Raw genomic sequence first — 20000 nt, 5'->3', positions numbered from 1 at the left:
TATTCAGAGAATAGAAATATTAGTAGATGTAATGATTTTATTTAACCTTTGATTAAGAACTACTGAACAGGAATGTGAGTGATCCGATCAATAGGTTTTAAAAACAGGTACTTGTTAGAACTGACTAGATAAAGTGTACAAAAATCTATGCATGCACATGTCTGTGTGTGTGAGGCAAAGAGAGAAAGAAAGAGGGGGGGGGGGGGGGAGAGAGACACGTAGAGATTAATATCACGTCGGCAAGTGATCCTAGACAGTAACTGCTTTTGTCTTTAGCCACGGCGCATAGATAGCAGAGGGCAGGATAAAAGCCAATGCTGGTAAGAGACAATTCTTGTTTATATGCTCAGAGAGAGAGCAGAGAACAGGCTGGAGAAAGACCCTGGAATGATAGCATCTGCCATCCCACACGGACAACCTGAGATGGCTTATCAACACCGCCGCAAGGCTCCACACCGCACCCGCCGATAAACAGGCACGTGCGTGCGCGCGCACGCACACAGACACACACACACACACACACACACACACACACACAGAGATACTCCGCCCTGCCTTCTTCTCTGGCAATCACACTGCCTGTTTCTGAGCTTGGACACATTTGTTTTCATGCTACGAAAGCCAAATGAGGTAAAAATTTGAATGCGGAGAAGAAGACTGAACAATCAAAGCCGTCCAGTGAAATGAGAGCATAGAAAATAAACAAACAAGCAAACAAAAAAAACATGAATAACCCTTTAAGACTGCACATGTTTACTTACAAATTGATTTTAATTAAAGGCCACGAGTTTCACACAAGGCCACAAAACACTGTTAACGCCGAATGTGTAAAACAAGACAAAACGAACAAAACAGAAACCACCATTTTATTACAATGTTCCTGCAAATATTACTACATTATTAAAACACATTATTACAAAGACAGTTCTAATTCCTACTCTTTCAGACAAAGGTAAGGAACTTCCGGAGAGGAACCTCTTTTCGTCAGTCTTGTGAAAAAAGGAGTGAAAGACACTATAAATATCAAACCGTATGATTTACAGCCTCCATGCAGGTTCAAACACTGTTTCTCCGTCTGTCAAAAAGTGAAGCTCCTTTCATTCAGTTTAGCCACCCCCCCCTCCTCCCTTCAAACGCATACACGTTACTCTAAAATAGAGCTAAATGATTAAGCTCCGTCACTGGATGGGTTGTGTCGCCTTTACGTTCACTAGAAGGAAACCTCAGTGGAGAGAAAATGAGAGAGGAAGAAAACGCAGGAGCGGAGAGCAGCTAAATGAAACGGCTGTATATTTCAGCACGTACAGACTGTCCTAAAGACACGGGGCACGGAGGTGGGCTGAGGTCATGGACTAAATGGTGGTCTCAGAACTCTAGCGGGGGGGGGGGGGGGGGGGTTAACGAGTGGAGCTGCCTAGAAGGGGAGCACTCTGCTAGAGGTGAGCGTGGGAGGCGATCTGGCCTCGACCCCAAATAGCCGAGGGTCTCGACTAACCTGCGGGCTGACACGTTTAAAGTTCTATGAAATCTCCCTTTCTGCTCTGAGCGGAGCATTCATGCCTGAGGGCTAGTGGCCTTGTCAAAGTGAGGATCACCAGCTGACTGAAGCCAAAGGTCCAGATAGGGCACAGGAGTAATTGGGGAAAGGGCTGAAGCCCAGCGTGTGGTAGAACTCCCATCTCCACCAGCAGCAGTATGTTAAGCAGTCAAAGTCCAGCAGACTCATGGACTTAGACAATGGCTGGCTCAGATGAAGCTTGTGAGCAGCATTCTACCATGTGATACTATAATCACAACATAACACAAAACAGCACAGCACAGCGTTATGTCAGGTGATGACAGACTGTACTAAGTGCACACGAGGTCACTGGTGTGACAGGCTTGGAGTACAGCCTACACAACGCTGTGTGTATTATTGTAGGTTAGTTCATAGTAACTCAATGAGAGAGGGAGAGAGAGACAGAGAAAGAGAGACAGAGAGAGCGTGAAAGAGAAACATATGCAACATCAGAGGAGGCTGTTGGTATCTCTGTCATTCACCATACACCAGTCAGATTTGTGCAGAAAGGGAGACTAAATTAAGACTAATCTTGCATCTAAAAAGGAAAACATTGATGACTTTTAATGCGCTCTGACAAATGCGCACACACCCAAACACACATAAGAAGATTTGCTTGTTTTCTTGGCTCTTTCTTTCAGGCTTAATTAATCTGAGTTGCACAAAATCAGCCTACAGGCACAGCTGTCGTAATGTGGGGAGGATTCTGAAAGATTTCACTCTCTGAAAAATAACGGCACAAGTATCTACTTAATTACATTAACCAGGAAAAATGTATTGCTGCATTCTTAGCATTCAGTCGACCATAAAAGCATACCGACACACATTTTTAATTTTCACTGTTAGGCCTGTAACAATTATTTCATCATTGTCTAACCGCGAGTTTTTGATGTGATCGCGGTTTCTTTGTTGAACCACGGTTAAAGCTTTTTTTTTTTTTTTTTTAAAGGAGGTTATGTTTTCGGTTCGGTTTGTTGGTTTGTTTGTTGGTTGGTTTGTCTGTTTGTCAGCAGGATCACGGAATATTTCGTTAATACTTTGGTTAACATTGCGAAAAAAAATGAATTTAATTTGCCGCGTATACGCGAGACCATCGTAATTACAGTGTATCGCGACTACACATACAACAAAACATAGCAGCCGCCTGAAACATCACTGTAGAAACAAGTGCAGCAGGTATGTAAGAAATAAGTAATGTCTAAATGATTCTTACTGTTTTTTTCCGAGTCGATATGACCTAAATTTAAAGATTATTATGGGGTAGCATAACACGCGCATAATCGCTAATCGTTCCTTACAATAAATTAGCTTTCACAATCATACAGTCTGACTTTTTTGTTCTAATGGTTTCGGAAATATATCCAGACATAGTGGTTGAGGTTGCAGATTTGAATATCTTAGAACAGTGGACTATTGGCCTTTGCAGAGGTCTGCACTCTACGAGTGCCCTTCTAGTTTCTTCATGAGATGGGTCAACGCATGGTCACACTTTTGTTTGCAATCATCAAACACGTTTCCAATGCCCGCCTGCACCCTGTAGCGCAACAGACAAGTAGGTATCCTATCAGAGGACGCTCCACCCACATTGATTTGCACTTGCGAAGTCAAGTCGGCTTTCGAACGTTATAAATCTTAGCAGAAACGAGCAGGTTCGAGTGGTGTTGTACCTTTGAGAGATGCCCATAACATTAAACTGATACACGTTTGGGTTTCACTGGAGTTCTCTCTTGACACTGTCCCGTTGATCCTGTCAAAATGTGGGGAGTCTGCAAGCCTATCAGAGTTCAGCTATTCATAGGATGTGTACTTGTGTTATCACATTATCTGGGTCACATAACAGTGAAATAACCAAAAGATATATCCTGGGATTCATTCAAAACTTTAATTTGTTTGAATATATATGTCTATATATATATATGTGTGTGTGTGTGTGTGTGTGTGTGTGTGTGTGTGTGTGTGTATATATATATATAAATATATACTGTATGTATTTTTTCATTTGACCGAATGAGACAATTATACTGTTAATCGCAATTAATTGTACAGCAACATTTGGAATTGTTACAGCTCTAGGTAGCATAGTAAAATCATAACATCCAGTTGTATTTTGCAAACACCACTGGTTAATTTTGCTCCTCAGTGACAAGACGGTAGGGCTATGTTTGTGTATTTCATTCATAGTTTAGCCATGTCTCCTTATTTAGAAGCTCAGAGGCAATCCAGGGCCTTTAATTTAGAGCGACCTTTCTCTACTCATTTTAGCAGATGCTCTCGCAGGGTCTGTAATTAACAGTTCAAACTCACCTCCCAGGCTGCAGCCAAGCTGGGAACCCAATCCACCTACATACCGAGTGACCCAGCTAATAAGAACACACACACACACACACACACACACCTCTACTTACATCATATGAACACCTACACACACACACATGCACACAGAGAGAGAGAGAGAGAGAGAGAGAAAGAGCGCACACACACAAAAAAAACAAAAACACACTACAAACTACACCAAACAAAAGCCAACCACAAGGCCTTATTGGGAGAGACGCCAATCTCTGCTGAAGACAAAACGTGTAGCGAGTTTATACCTGAGACGCCACAGTGCCCATCTGCATGAGATAACATTTTACTCGTTTGTCTGAGTCCCTTCAAAACAATATTTTGGTGGGAACATTTAGACATCTTAAGCCTTCTTGGGTAAACAAAAGAGCTATATATATGTGTGTGTGTGTGTGCTCAAGGCATACAGTTAAATTAAAAAAATAATAGTAATCTCTTTCACACGCATTTGCGCTGTTATCCACAAAACAGGTTTTGTTCAGAGGGTTCATGACTTGCGAGCTGCTGTTGGTCTTTGTTGTTGTTTGTTTTGGTGGGGTACCGGGGGGGGGGGGGGGGGGGGGTCACATCAGAGCATGTGAGGATGGTAATATTTAATCAGCCTGGGCTGAGGGCCTAAGCCAAAATGCAGCACTGTTCTGTACTGGTTTGCTCTGAGTTATGTCTTCCACTCAGGCAATGATCACGTTTCCTGCAAACAGAGCCCTCTGACATTCCTCTGACCTCTGAAATGTCTTTAAATTGGCTATTCTTCAGGGTCGCGTAAATGGTTTGACATGTACTTAACTCTCAACGGATAAAAGAAAAAACCCATATATATTTATATATATATATATATATATATATATATATATATATATATTAAGCAGTAATGGACACATGAGAAGTGGGTACATTTGGACTGAAGGCTGAGAGAGTGGAAAAATGGGAGGACAAGAAAAAAAAAACCATGACCATATACTGATATACACATATATATACACACACACACACACATATATATATAAGACAGTGACTCATTTCATAGGGTTTCTGTGGCTAGAATTAACATGAAAGACATTGGCTTCTTTTAAAAGGTTCCACGATGGTTCCCACTGGAGTCCAAACCTAAAATGTGTGTTAGACGACCCGTAGGCTGAGTGGGGGGCATTTAGGCATTCTTTGAGAGCAGCGTAGACGAGGTTAATGTATCTGTGATTCATGTGTAATGTAGACTAGACATGCATTTTTTTTTTTCTCTCTGCGTACAGAGAAAATCAGGTTGGTCTGTTTGAATGTGTGGCGGGCCATGTTATGTTAGGACACAGGTAAGGTATTCTGACCTCTATGCATATATTCATTCTCTCTCTCTCTCTCTCTCTCTCTCTTTCTGTCTGTGTGTGTGTGTGTGTGTGATGTGAGCTTCTCACACTGCTCTGAATGCTAATGGCGGGGCGGTCACAGAGGGGGCATTGTTGGTACCTGCTCCTGCGCAGCGTAGCCTGGACACTGTGTGGCAGTGAGGCTTATAACATGTGGGCCTGTTTTGCCCCTGTGATGGCTGTTTGCTTTTCCCTCAATGGTCCCCTTTGAACAGCCACGCTCGAGGAAGCAGAAAAAACAGGCAGCTCAGAATTTACTGCAACAAGATAAATATCCGAAATGTGCCAGTCGGGGCCCGTGGCCTTTGCCATGCGCGGCCTCTGATTACAGAGTAAATATATGTAATCTTATAAAACTCTCATTGTTCTGTTAATCGGCCTGGCGGAAGCGGCGGGCATGGTAAAGGTGTACTGGAGGACATGTTGACTTTGGAGAAAAGAACTTGGGAAAGTAATCACTCATAAGGCATATAGATGAAAGTTCTCTGATTTCAGTGCGTTTCAGTTGGGCTAGCTCACCGAGCCATGTCTTCTTTAAAGTTATGCATATGGATAGATAGGTATCAAAACAGGCGCACAGGTGCACACGTAAGATTCACACACAAATTCTCCTATAGCACCGAAATAGCCATTTGGAAAAGAAAAAGAAAATCGCGCAGATAGAGGCCTTTATAGAAAAAATATACCCGTGCACGCCTACTGTCGCCGGAGCAGTAAAAACTGGATCGAATGTATGAACAATCTGATATTTATATCTTCAATCATACAATTGGAAAGTTAGTCACCTCTATAACACTTTCCTATCCTAAAGCTGTCTGCTGCGGACCGGCCCCTGACATAGCTGGAACATACACATCCATTCATTCGGCCCGGCCATAAACCTGCATGTAAATCGCCACCTTTTCCACTCCACATTTATCTCCATTCAAAGGCAAGGCCGAGCCAAGCCAACATACGCAGTCTTAAATCTACAGGGGCCGTCTCGGTCAGCGCCCGGCTAGATCTTCCCAGCACTCCCACAGATACGCGCTGCAGCCAGTCAGGGCCATATATTCTATTCACACGCCCAAAAATACATAACCCCATCTCAAGACATCGCCGTATATTTCGCTCACACGATCAGAAAAAACGCACTTCACTAAGAGCCAGGACGATATATTCCACTTAAACGCCCACAAAGATGTTCTCACCCTAATGCTTACACCGCAGATCCTATACTTGATTAAAGATCCTAAAAAAATCGCCTTAAAGTAATAAGAAATGTGATATAACTTATACAAACTGTACACATGACTTTGCATTCACATAAAAAAAGAAAAAACAACCAAAAAACAAACAAACGTATATTTAAATGGAGTGAGAACGTCCTCACAAATAATTATCATCCAAATGACTAAAGCAGGATTCTACATGTTTGTCCTCTGTTCTGACCGTCTTTCTGTCAGTTCTCACAGAGTCACTGAGACAGAGAATAACAGGCAAAGAGAAAGAGGTGGATTCCAGCCTTGGGATACCTGACAGGGTAATTGTGAGGTCCCCTGAGGTTTGCATAACCCTCAGATTAAGATGAATCCTTTGTTTGTTCAGTTTAGTCTTAAAACAATGTCTATCTGTTCATGAAGCGTAGCAGGCAGAAGACGCCTGACAGAGAAGACAGATAGCAGTAGCTTTTAAGTCACACACTGACAGATACTGACATTGTATCTACTGGAGAAATGCAGACAAGGAGAAGCATGGACTCACATAGAAAGACCCACAGAGTTCCCACAGAACGATACAGTTTTGCCAAACATTCCTGCTTCCTGCTGGCCCTAATGATTAAGGTAAAGAACAGTAAAAAGAACTGATCTGAGGTCAGCACTCATAATTACTTTGTGTTACAGCCCTGATCCCAGCAGTGCTCTCTGATCAGGCAGGGTCCTAGAGACTCCCTAACAAAACACAAATCTCAACAGAGTAAACAACACCCACTCTGTTCATACAAATGAATGTATACACATGAGCACAGACATAAACACATGTGCATACCAGTACAGTACTACAGACTCCCACTGCAGACACATAAATACATATCACTATGAGATAAACAGCCCACACCAGAGAAGACATGAGTGCTCTATGAGTGCAATATGCAGGCTCATAGACTCTGACACACACACACACACATGCACGCACGCACGCACTCGCTCACTCACTCACTCACTCACACGCGCACGCGTACACACACGCATGTATACGCACACACATACACCCACATGAATGTGCACACACAAATACACACACAACCATACACACACACAAACACACGCATACACACACTCTCTCTCTCTCTGTCTGTCTCTCTCTTTCACTCAAACACAGTAGCACATACACTGCAGGATTAGGAGCAGGGCTTACTATTTTCATTGGCACCTATTAAATGGTTTCCTGAAGCATCTGTAATAGTGAGCTAAAGTGGCAGGGATCAGAGGAGGGGTCCGTGACTGGGAACGCTGCGGGTCAATGGAGCATGAAAACATGATCTGGCAACCCAGCGCTGGTTCCGCCGGTCCATTTCAGCCCGTCTGCTCTACTACAGCAGCCCGGTCTCACAGCACCCCATTCACTGATACAACAGCCATTATGAGATGTAACCCCTGGTTCCACTACCATAGAACTCTGGAAGCACAACAGAAAATAGAGACAGAGCCCAATCAAGCTCAACTTGAGAGAGAGAGAGAGAGAGAGAGAGAGAGGGGGGAAAAAAAACCCTCCCAAATACAACAAGCTAATAGGTGGAGCGTGAAAGAATTTGACATCGAGCCAAAGCCCACAGGTGGTCTGGCAGACGTCTTGTGCAGACCAATAGACTATAAAATCCAATACTCTGCAAATATGTGAAGAAACTACAAAAACCCTCATGGTGAAAATACATGAATGAGTCAAAAGTCAAAAAAAAAAAAAAAAAAAAAAAAAAGCAACAGCGTGAGGGTTCGAACACGTAGCGAATGCGTGATTAAATCGTCACAGGAGTGGGGATCACCTTGGCAACGGGGAAGTGTGTTTCTCAAAGCAAAAGTGTTTGGGGGTGGGGAGGGAAGGGGGTAGCATTTTAATTACGGCATGTATAATCCCGTTAGCCTCACGCTAACTGCTCCACACCCTATACAAAAGGGCAGCGGGGGGAAAAGCACGCTCCATTTCTTAATGGAATCCTGATTCCATTACAAGCATTTCATAGTGACCCAACAGAAAGGTAACCAGATTAACAAGGCTGCCCCCAGTGGAGCGAAGCCCATTGTCGTTTGCAAATCCCCCTTACTGAGTTGAGATATTACATTTCTCATGTCACTCAAGCTTGACAAAGCCACAAGCCATGGGCAAAAAGAGGAGCTGTGAGGTCTAGAGTGCTTTCCAGAAGCAGTTACTCTGTCTCTCTCTCTCACACACACACACACACAGATACAGCCCCCGGGTTACACAACAGAAAGTCAGCGTGAAAAATCGGCTTCTTTGCTCTCACAACACGCGCGCGCGCACACATACACACACACACACACACACACACACACACACAGAGGCAGCTGTCCGGCCTTTACGTGGAGCATTGCCTGCGTTTCCAAGAGAATCCCACAGAAGCAGCGCCAACAGGTTTGAGCTGTTGTACCGTCCCCCTGGCTGCGACCCTTTGGGCAAACACCTGTGCAGTTTTCACTGGTAACGGTCACAACGGAGAAGAACCGGGCTCTTAGTTCTCAGGACTGGCATTAACAGTCTGTACCCATCCCACTGTTCCAGTACCCACACAATACTGCTTATCTACGGAAGCCTGAGGGGGTCACTCTAACAAATGTATCTTTCAGCAGGACTGGATCCTGGTCTCCATTGTGAACAGCTTACTGCGCCTTTTAATTCCCCCCAAAAAAGCATTCTGGATATCAACGGCATGACACATAAGCTACATTCTGGCAGTTACCCTAAGCAAGGTAAAGGGGCAGGCCAACCATGTAGCTACAGTTGATACATAATCAAAGAAGAGGCATACATGCTCCAGTGTTCACTCTTGTTTATTTTTGAGGAACACTGGCGAGCGTATCTGTATGTGCACATATGGGCTGAATAAAGTACCATATGTCATTTGCCGCTTGTGTGTGTGTGTGTGTGTGTGTGTGTAAGTGTGTCTTTTGATGAGCACAGGGAAAAAGAGAGGGAGGGAAAAAAGAGGAACTCCCTCTGGCCTCCCCAAGCCTTTCATGTCACACACAAACAACAGCAGCACCTGAGAGTCTCCCTTTCAAACTCTGCTGCACACACACACACACACACACACACACACACACACACACACACACACACTCATATACAGAGAAAGACACATACATCTTCTAGAACATTAGCCATTAATGGCAGGCCTCACATATACAGTGGGATCTGTGTTTGGCCTTGTTTAGCCACGTTTAGCAGCCGTTTAGCTGTGTTTAGCGCTCCATTTGGGCCTAAATAAATCAGTTCTGTCAGAGAGAGGTTCTATTATGACAGTGGAGGCCCTGGAGCTAACCTGTCAGTCCAGGCTCAGCCACCTCCACGTTTCAACTGCTAATTACAGGGAGCCACTGAGGCACCCCTGCTACGGGGGCTGGTGCGCTCCCACACGGAAGCCGACTGAACCCCTCGCGCAGGAAAAATATTTGCTGAAACGCTGATTGCCAGGGTTCCCCCGCTCCCTTTTCCAGAAAACTCTCCGCTCTGTTCTACTCTGAGTGACAGCCTGGTCACTGAACCTGAGGTCAACGGCGGCAAAAAAAAAAAAAAAAAAAAAACACACAAGAGGAGGAGGAGAGAGAGGGAGAGGGAGTGAAGATCATTAGGTGTGTCTGACCTCTGAACACACAAGTCCAGTGTATCAAAGAGGCAGTGGAGCAGTGAGCAGTGTGGAGATGAGTAATGGCTTTTTAAGTAGTGAGAGAGTTCCAGAGAACATAGAGACCTTCAGTGTGTCAGTGGGCATGTATTACCGTATGATCCCTGCTCTCATGAATAAAACAGTAGGGGGGGCGAGAGAGCGATGAGCAGGCGAAATCTTATCTCTCCGTGCGAGTGCAACAGCGGCACGTCGGGCAGAACATCCTCGTGGGTCCGGCCGCAGCCCCGCTAATGCCTGCTGATGGGAGCTCATTAAAAATGAATGAGTCAGATGAACTTGGAGCCGCTTTTGAGACCGGCTGAATAAAAGATACAGAGTCAGAAACGGACAGAGATTATAAGTGCACCCCTGCCCTTCTAAAACGCCATGCTACGTATTCCATTATAATGGTGTCCCAAATCAACTCCGATGTGATCATGTGTCATTCCTAACTAAGGGCAGTTTTTTGAATGAGACAAATAACTACATTCGATACAGTCACATTCGACGCAGTTACATCCAAAAGAAAAGGAAAATATTTTCAACACGCTCTCAAAGTAAAACGTAAAGAAAGTTATGTGGGATGAAATGATGATATACATACGACTGAGGGCAACAAATCAGAAACTGTGACGGGACTTTCAACAGACAAGAGGCACAGCCATCCCACTGCCGACACCGAGGGCGTGTAACAAACAAGCGAGTCACAGATCGAGTCTGGATATATTTATATAAAAGATGGTGAATTATTAATTGCATACATACATCACCGTGGAGAAGCCGTCAATATCGTCCATTACGCCGGACGTGTATACATTACAGCGCGTATAGAGTGTCTGAGCTTTCCAGCAGTCGAGCGGGCGTCAACGGGAAACTGGGCAGAAAGCACTCTGATGGAATGTGTGACAGCAGCACTCATCACTCACACACCATACTCAGCTAGTCTACTGTGGCTTACACACACAAAACCCAATGAAGTCTCATGTAGAAACAACAAGCTATAGTGCACAAGCTCTCAGTCACAGCTCATGAGAAGCTACTATGCATTCCGGCTGTACTTATCAGAAGAGCATGTGTCTCAAACGCACTGTAATCAATGCAAGACTACGCTGACTGAGAGGCACTGAACAAATAAATCTTATAAAAAAATGAGGACGCATATAGACAAACAGTTTTGAGGTTTTTTTTAAAGTAGACATTATTCACACGGCCGTGTCAAACTGGCGTCAGACTTGGCATGCGTTGTAGTATTACGGCCCTGCCACCGCTAATCAGACGAGTTTAATGGCCGAGGAAAAACACAGTATCTAATGATGTCATTAGAATCTCGGCAATCTGGGCTCACATGCACACACAAACTATTCCATCTATGTAAACATACAAGGCAAAAGGACCATCACTTTACAATCAAACACACACACACACACACACACACACACACAGTGAGTTTGTTAATGACACCATGTACACACAAAGAAAGAAACGACCTCACAGATGTTTGATTTGACTTTGTAATCAGTATTTGCCTGGCTCCAATGTCAATTCCCAAAACCGCGTCTCTGCCTTTTCCTTAGCCCCACTTCTCTCGCTGCCCCCACCCCTCCAATATCACACCCACTCGCACAAACAAACATACACTCACTTATACACTCACTAGCATCAGGACAATGTGTTCGGTTTGGAAGTGGGTGGCTACGCTACAGACTGTGGGTGTGACTGACTACCAAAACAATCATTACAGAAGCTTGTGATAGAACCCATTCAGAACCCATTCAACCCATTCACAACAGCACTTGGTTTACAAACAACCCCAGTAGAGACCTCCTCCGTAAAGAGCACACCAAGTATAAAAACAGAATGAGTGAAGCCACAACATTTCGAGTAGGAAATGCCCCTCTTTGTTTATATGTACGTGTGTCTCTACATTTATGTATGGATGGATGGATGGATGGATGGATGTATGGATGGATGTGTGGGTGTGTGTGTGCATGTGTGTGCTTGCTAACCTGCCGATACGTGCCCTCCATCAGTGTGTCTAAGTTCTGCAGGGGAGCAGGAGTCTTGTCCTTAAAGCGGGTCAGGAGACGGCGCTGAATGGCCCTGAACTGGATCGCCCTCTCTGACAGGAGGTCCTGGAACTTTTCTGCATTTACACGCAGCTGCAAATCACATAAAACACAGGTACAACGTTATGTCAACAATACATATATGACCCTGTGTGTGTGTGTGTGTGTGTGTATGACATAATTCCTCACCTCAAAGTGGTGGTCGACCGTCTCAAAGTACTCAGGCAGCGGGATGGGCCCGGCAAAGCTGTTGCGGAAGTCTTTGACTCCCTGTTTGGCAAAGTGCCAGTCGAAACGCTGAACCAGCTCTTTGGCAACCAGCCAGATATCTTCAAAACAGTCACTCTGAATCCTGTAACGCTCTGCAAGACGCACACGCAGACATAAACACATACAAAGAGGCTTTACACTCGCCTCTCCTAAACTTACACCTGTACAGCACTGTTGACAATATGTAACACATCATGGGGCTCTTTGCTGATGGATGTGTATGGTAGTGGTGTGTGCGTGTGTATATATGTCTGTATTTGCATGAGGGCAGAGAACATATGATGTGAGTTTTCATGCATACTTGTCTTGACAAGTTCAGTCTCGGTGAATGTATGTATGTATATATGTATATATATATATATATATATATATATATATATATATATGTGTGTGTGTGTGTGTGTGTGTGTGTCTGTGTGTGTGCGTATATGTGTGTATGTGTGCATGTACTCACGTGATGTTTTGGAGGCCAGCACTGTAACTCTGGACCCAGTAATAAACTGAAAGGCCAGAGAATTTCCCTCTTTATCCGCAGACTTGTCCAAAAATTCTTATACAGAAAGAGAAGGAGAAAGAGAGATTGAGGGACACAGAAAAGGGACAGGAACAAATAGAAAGAGAGAAAGTGAGACAGACAAGCAGCAAGACAGCGTAACAGTAAGGGAAACAGGGAAGGGAGGTGGGGGGTGGGGGGAGGACAAAAAATAACACAAGATGCATTTAAAAGGCCATCATTTCCAGTAGATTTCTATAAATCAAACTCTCACACAATACGAAAAGCCCTGCGTTGCGTAGTTCTGTCATGTGTCGTCTTTGACTTGACAGCATGTTCTCAGGGGTAGGCAGACCGGAGAGGGCCAGAGGAGCGGTTCTCACGCTGCCGGGAAGGGGCAGGGGGATCTGCAGCGCGGCAGGAGGGATGTCAGACAGAGATAAAGCCTCCCCGCGGTTCTTATCTCCTCACAGGACGCCAGCCAAGGTGAACCCAGAACAATCATATTGTTCTTTATCTGCCCAGGCTTTTGGGCCCCCACTTTTATCTCAGGAAAAAGGAGCCCTGTGAAACTCCGACTGTGGTGCCATCCACCTGAGCAGATAGGCACGGTTCTATCCCCCCCCCCCCCCCCCCCACCCCCCCGATAATGAGGAAGATTCCTGCTCACACCCCCATGGCAACATGAAATAGGTTTAGGTGCAACAATAGCACAATTACTGGCCATCCAAAAAAATTAAATTAAATTAAAACATTTACATGACATGCAAAAATAGGAGTCTCCCAAGGACTCTTGTTTGTATAGAATTAGTGCTAAATGTCCTCATGATAAAGTAGTACCTGGGGCGTTGCCATCAGAGGTCATGCCAAAGGTCAATGCCAGACACATGCAGTTCTAAGAAAAGCTGAGAAGAGCCATCGTGGAGTTTAGATGTCTTATTTTAAAGTGAGTATAGTTAGAGTAATTGACATTGTGATTGTACTTTCTGTGATTATGATGTTAATCATAATAAAATGATCAATATATGACTCTCAAGGGTACTGCTATAGCTTGATTCGACTCAATGTTTTGGCATGCCATAGGCCAAGATGACCACAGGCCAACAGGAATAAGAGTAGGTCTGTTTGTGAAGGGTTTATAAGTAGTTTCTGAGTAGTAAGAACACAGTTTATGTCTTTTATAAGAGATCACTTCAGTATGAATGACTTTAAGTGTATTGTTTGATTACTCGCACAAATGCTACCAATGGAGGAAACGAAACTGTTCCTGAGATTTGGGCTTGAGGCAAACATATGATTAAATTATTTTATATTTCTGTAAAAAAAAGAATCAAGAAATACGCTTACAAAAGACACTAGGACAAGCATTTTCTGCTATCACAGGTACTTGATTCAGCAGTTCACACCCTCAGATCACTGACCTTGGAACTGACAGCTGTTCAGACGCTATGTTGCCTTGGAGCCTTTGCTGAATAATACAAACAGCTCAGTCACTACCTAGAGTTCAACAGAGCCTAAAACCAGTCTTTTGAAATTACACCATGAGTAAAACTATGCATATCATTAACCCCACTGTCTGCTAGAGTTCACTGCTGCTCTCTCTCTGCATCTGAACTTGCTGTCTGTTTGTTTTATCATTTTGTGTGTTGTGTTTGCCATTCATCAGATGTACGACTGTGTTGTCTTTGCACTGATGACATTTGCTGCAGATTTATAGCGCTGAAGTGATTTCTTGTTTAGTTCTGTACCTGGCATTGGAATTGAATAGTTTTGTGTTGTCATCACATCCCCCTGGAACAGCACCGTCTAATAAGTTGTTTTACAAGTGAAATTGTTAAGTTAAATTGCTCTGAATAAGAGCATTTATGAAAAACATTAATATAAACAAAAATAAACCCCAGATTTTATTCAGATGTCTTTTTGCCAATTGGTGTATTATGTGAACTGTATGAAATGACTGACTGTTTTCAAAAGTAATTGAGAATAGCTGATCTGCATTCTTTCTTCACACTGAAGTTCAAACGCGCATGTAAATGTGTGTGTTTCTAGACTTTATGAGTCCTTGGTAGTGACCATGTGTCTATGAAAACACAGACGTTTCCTCATAGACAGCTTGAGACTCCTGCCATTTCACTGACCGACACTCACCTCTCAGAAAACACTTTACACACACCTCAGTCCCAATATTTACTCCCCAGAGCTCCCACCAAACAGCACTCAACTCCTCATTAACATTCACTTAGCCTTTAGGCCATGGGGCTCTTACCTGGGAAGACCTCATTGAGGTTGATGGGTGGTTTGTTGGTGTCCACAGTGATCTTGTACTTGGCGTTCTTGGCAGGTGAGCAGGGGCAGCAAACCAGCCAGAGAGGAAGAGTGAATTTACACTGAGCCACCCGTGGCACTCCTGACCAAACACAAAACAAACAGTAACATCTTCACTGTCAGTCACATGTGCAGTTCATGCTGGTGTGTGTGTGTGTGTGTGTATTTGTGTGTGTATGACAGAGACAGAGACAAAGATATTTTATTCACTACACTGTTGCATCTGTGAATTGGATGAGTATAACCTAAAGGATACAGTTTACAACTGAACTTCACTAACTGAAACATTTATCTTAGCAGAGAGAGAGAGAGAGAGAGAGTGTATTGTGTAGTGGAATAGGGTGTTGAGACGGTTGTGGCCCTAGTCTTTTTCCAGTAGTAGAGCTCTGTTCACCAGCATTTTTACTAATCCTTTCCTGTTATGTCTGGGCAGGTAACCTAAGCTGTGTACTGCTGAGGCTTTACATTGCACATAGCTCATGTAACACTCTATAAGATAATAGGCAAAAAGTGAAAGCCCTGAGGATTTGGTCTCTGCTGATTTCAGTACAGCAAAGGCATCTATGTGCTCCACCTTCTTTTGACAGATCTGAGAAACACGCTCTTGCTCTCTTATTATCCACCCAACGTAAATGCAGTATAAAAACATATTGGCTTTGAATTTCCTGTCTGCAAATGTAAAAAAGGTGTATTCTATAGTGCACTGAGATCTCATTCTAAGGATATTCTCTACCTGAGCCGTAAAGAATTCTCCAGTGCAGCGTGGGGTCATACCACACAACAAACTCAGTGCAACTCTAAGACCACTGATGGAACATGACAGGGAAAGATAAGAATCAAATAAAGGGATTTTTCTCCTCTGAGCAGTGCTAGTACGAGTAGTCATTGTATACTGTACCAGTGCTAAAAATGTCTCCAAATCATCTTCTAATTACAGCTGTCTTACAAGAGGCACGTTTGTTTAGAGCTCTATTTTCATCTGAAACCAAATGTGGTGGGAATTAAAAAAAAATAAAAGTACAGCTGACCATCTATCATCTATGTGGTTTGCACTCAGGGGAAGAGAGAGAGAGAGAGAGAGAGAGAGAGAGAGAGAGAGCTGACAATCCAGGATGGATTGGGGAAAAAAAAAATCTTTTTCCATCCTGGGTTTTCAGCCATCGTCCACTACAGTGCACTCCCAGAAGAAAAACGAGTGTGGTTACAATGAGGAGACGTCTCGGCAGTAAATCTTTCCTGCTCCCTACCTGCTCCTCTCAGCCCGCTGTATCCTTCAAACCCCCTTTCAGATTCTAAAACTGCCAGGTGGAGTTAGGAGCCCTCTTCATGGTTCTTTACCTACCATGGTTTACCTGCGCTGTTGCTACTGCCCCCTACTGGCCAGTTTAATATTCTCACATCCCCTTAGGAGGGTACAGAAGTTGCAGAATTTGAAAGTTTAATGGATATGGTGAAACGCCACTAAAGTGATATGATAATGACATGACGCTTGCTTGAAAAGATATGAAAATCTGATATTACCCTTGACAATGCGCATCATGAGACAAAGGAGTCAGGAGGGCAAACTGTGTGTGTGAGTGTGAGTGTTTGTATGTGTGTGAGTGTGTGTGTGTGTGTGTGTGTGTGTGTCAGTGTTTGTGTGTGTGTGTGTGAGAGTGTGAGTGTTTGTGGGTGTGTGTGAGTGTGTGTGTGTGTGTGTGTGTGTCTGTGTGTGTGTGTGTTTGTGTGTGTGTGTGTGCGTGTGTGAGAGTGTGAGTGTTTGTGGGTGTGTGTGAGTGTTTGTATGTGTGTGTGTGTGTATGTGTGTGTGTGTGTGTGTAGGTATATGCCTGAGCTTTGAAGCACAGTTCACATCTTTTCCACTGGTGACAGTGGTGTAAGGTGACTGTGTCTAGCTAATCAGGGAGTGTTTATTTGAGTACAGAGGGACCATGAGTGATACTGTTCTCTGTGTGCAGCTGTTATGAGCTCACTCCTGTAGTCTGCTCCTCTCCACAGACCCCACAGTGTGTGTGTACTCCTTTACAATGAGGAAAAATAAAACACATTTTATAAACCAAAAAAGGAACCGAGTGTAGTCACTAGGGGACAATAAGATGCAAACACACCGACTTAAACACAAACACACTGATCTAATTGTGAAACAGCAAAACTATCAGTCTAACAGAGGCTCTGGAGTAGAGTATGTGTGTGGTTCTAATATGACGGCGTGCTGCATAGACTGTGTATTGGCATGAATAATGAAAGCATGAGCGTGTGTTTATATGAGCATGTGTTTATGTCTGTGTCCTCTCTGTGTTTCAGCATAACTGATTTTTTGCACATGTGCAGTGTGTGCGTAGTTATGTCTATAGGAAGGCATATGAGAAGTGTATATGTGAAGTGTGTGTGTGTGTGCGTGTTTGCATTTGAAAGCATGTGTGATCATTTCTCTGCAGCTATCGTGTTTCTGTGAAACATAAACACTCCGCTCTAGTCCTTCCTGTCAGTGGCGAACAGTGCACTCACCTGCAGGGTTGAGTTCTTTCATGGGAAGCAGAGAGAAGGAGAAACAAAAACAACAGAAGTCACTTTAGAGCTCCTTGTCCCAGGGCACATAAACACTGGCACCCACTCACACACTGGCGCTCAGAGCGGCTCAGCTTTCAGCAGCGCCACACACACACACACACACACACACACACACACACACACACACACACACACACACACACACATGCAAGCAAGTGCACACACACACATACCCACACACAATCCCACACACACACATGAAAGTAACAAAATTTTAGCATACCTGTCCCCAGCATATTGAGGAGAGGGTAGTTATACTACTTGACCATACACTCCAGGAACAGTGGAAGAGTTTGTTTCAGAAGTGTATTTCAAAACAGTCTTTTTTTAAGCTGAGATAGCGAGTCTATATAAATAGTGCAAATAATGTAGTAAATATTGTGGAAAAACTAATAAATGTCAGTAAAATTTGGTCCCTCCTTAAAAATGCCTTGATGTGCTTTCATTTCCATTAAGTTAAGCCATATTAGCTGTAGCACTCAACACCTTGGCTCCTTAAGCACCTTCTGTAATAACACGAAACAGAACGAGTTTTTTTTTTCTCTTTCCTTTTTTTCCCCTCATGCCTACATGGGTTGTGCCAACCTGAGCTTAAAACATACCCTCTCTCCTCCAGAATTAACCACTGGCATGGCCCAGCATAGGGGGCAGGGAGGGGGTTCCTGACTGGGATCTCGTTACGTTTGTTTCTAAACTGGCCAAAGTAATGCGAGAGCAAACACCAGCTACCCGCTGATGTGCGCCTTAATTAGCCAACTAACCTCTCTTCGCCTAATTGTCAACATTTGACTGTTTATTTACACATTAGCATAACCACCACTGCATACCGAGACAGGAATTGTAAACAGTGGTCACATCATTCACACAAACCTCATTCACCCTAAAACAGACTCCGTCCTACTCACCCGTTTAGCTCAGCACAGCAGAAAGGCTCAGCACCAAAAACAAAAACAACAACGACAACAAAACAAAAACAACAACGAAAAACCCCCCACCTCGATACAGCTCTTAAATCGACTCAACGTCCATCTCTCTCTTGCCGAATCAAAATCGAGTAGACTATGCTAAATATCAAATTGAATAAGGATCGATTAGTCTGGGAGAGTGGTGTGACTGAAGCCAGATTGAGTTCAAATGAGCTCCCTTCAGTCATTATGTATTTAACGCTTTGTTAAAGCTGATGAAATCCAGCATCTCTACCTTGGCTCTGTGAGATGCCCTCATTGCCAAAAAGTGGGAGGTTAGCGGGGCACAGGGCTTTAGCTTAGCGTTGAGTGATCCATGTACACAGGCATTACTCGGATCACGTACGCACATTTCGGGGGGCTGGGTGGGGGTGGGGTGGGGGTGGGGGGGGGGGGGGGGTAACGAGGACTCTTGCACAGCTCTGTCTCATGTTGCCTGAACGCTTGAGTGCACAGTAGTAGATTTGTGTAAGTGAAACTCAATGAGTGAGCTGCAGCTAAGGATCAACAGCACTTAGCATCTCAAGCATATCATCAGCTGCATCAGTCTACACATTCTACACATTCACGACATCCCAGTGGAATATTTACATAAAGGGAAGCTCCTCTTCTGGAAATCCCACCGGAGCACAGACAAGATCTCATCTACAGTCCGACTTGTGTTGGTTCAAGACTTTCAAAGTGGACAATTGACTAGTGTAAATCCTTTTCCAATGCGTTTCATTCACAGATAGTGAATCCACTTAGAAGTGTATCATGAGCAGACAACGCTTCACTACTGTAAATCCTTCTGGAATACGAACGCTTGACTCACAGCAATTACCATTAAGGCAGGATCAGCCTTGGTGAATGCTGTTTAAGTGTAAGTTTGAGAGAGTTTAAGAGGAGAACAGGTTAAGTCTGGAAGCCCCAAACGAGTGTGGTTTAAGAGTAGGCAGTGGGCTTGTGGCATCTCTTTTGAAGTGTGTCTCTGGGAGCAGAATTTGGTGAATCCCATTAGGAGACTGTTTAAAACAGTCATTATGAGAGGCAGAGTGAGGTATGTTTGGACAAGAGGGATACATTCCTTCCATTCCTGTCCAGAATGTAGAGCTGAAGAGACCAACACCGTGTTAATGAAAATGAATACTCTTTTAACACATAGCCAGAGGCTCAGAGGCTGTCAA

At 43.9% G+C, this 20000-nt stretch overlaps 1 protein-coding gene across 1 annotated transcript in view; it reads right to left on the bottom strand.

Moving 5' to 3' along the window:
* The window catches only part of bbs9 (Bardet-Biedl syndrome 9), a 97838-nt gene that overhangs the window by 54619 nt on the left and 23219 nt on the right, over window positions 1–20000 (bottom strand). The window contains exons 14-18 of the mRNA XM_030783151.1: window positions 17807–17821; window positions 15240–15380; window positions 12935–13030; window positions 12400–12572; window positions 12151–12303 (exon numbers count right to left, since the gene is read on the bottom strand). Of these exons, the coding sequence (XP_030639011.1) occupies window positions 12151–12303; window positions 12400–12572; window positions 12935–13030; window positions 15240–15380; window positions 17807–17821 (578 nt within the window). The remainder of the gene's footprint in view (window positions 1–12150; window positions 12304–12399; window positions 12573–12934; window positions 13031–15239; window positions 15381–17806; window positions 17822–20000) is intronic.

Source organism: Chanos chanos, chromosome 8 (genome assembly GCF_902362185.1).
Source record: "Chanos chanos chromosome 8, fChaCha1.1, whole genome shotgun sequence".
Taxonomy (NCBI): Eukaryota; Metazoa; Chordata; class Actinopteri; order Gonorynchiformes; family Chanidae; genus Chanos; species Chanos chanos.
Note: the sequence above shows the minus strand (reverse complement) of the source record. Positions and strands in the feature narration are given on the sequence as shown.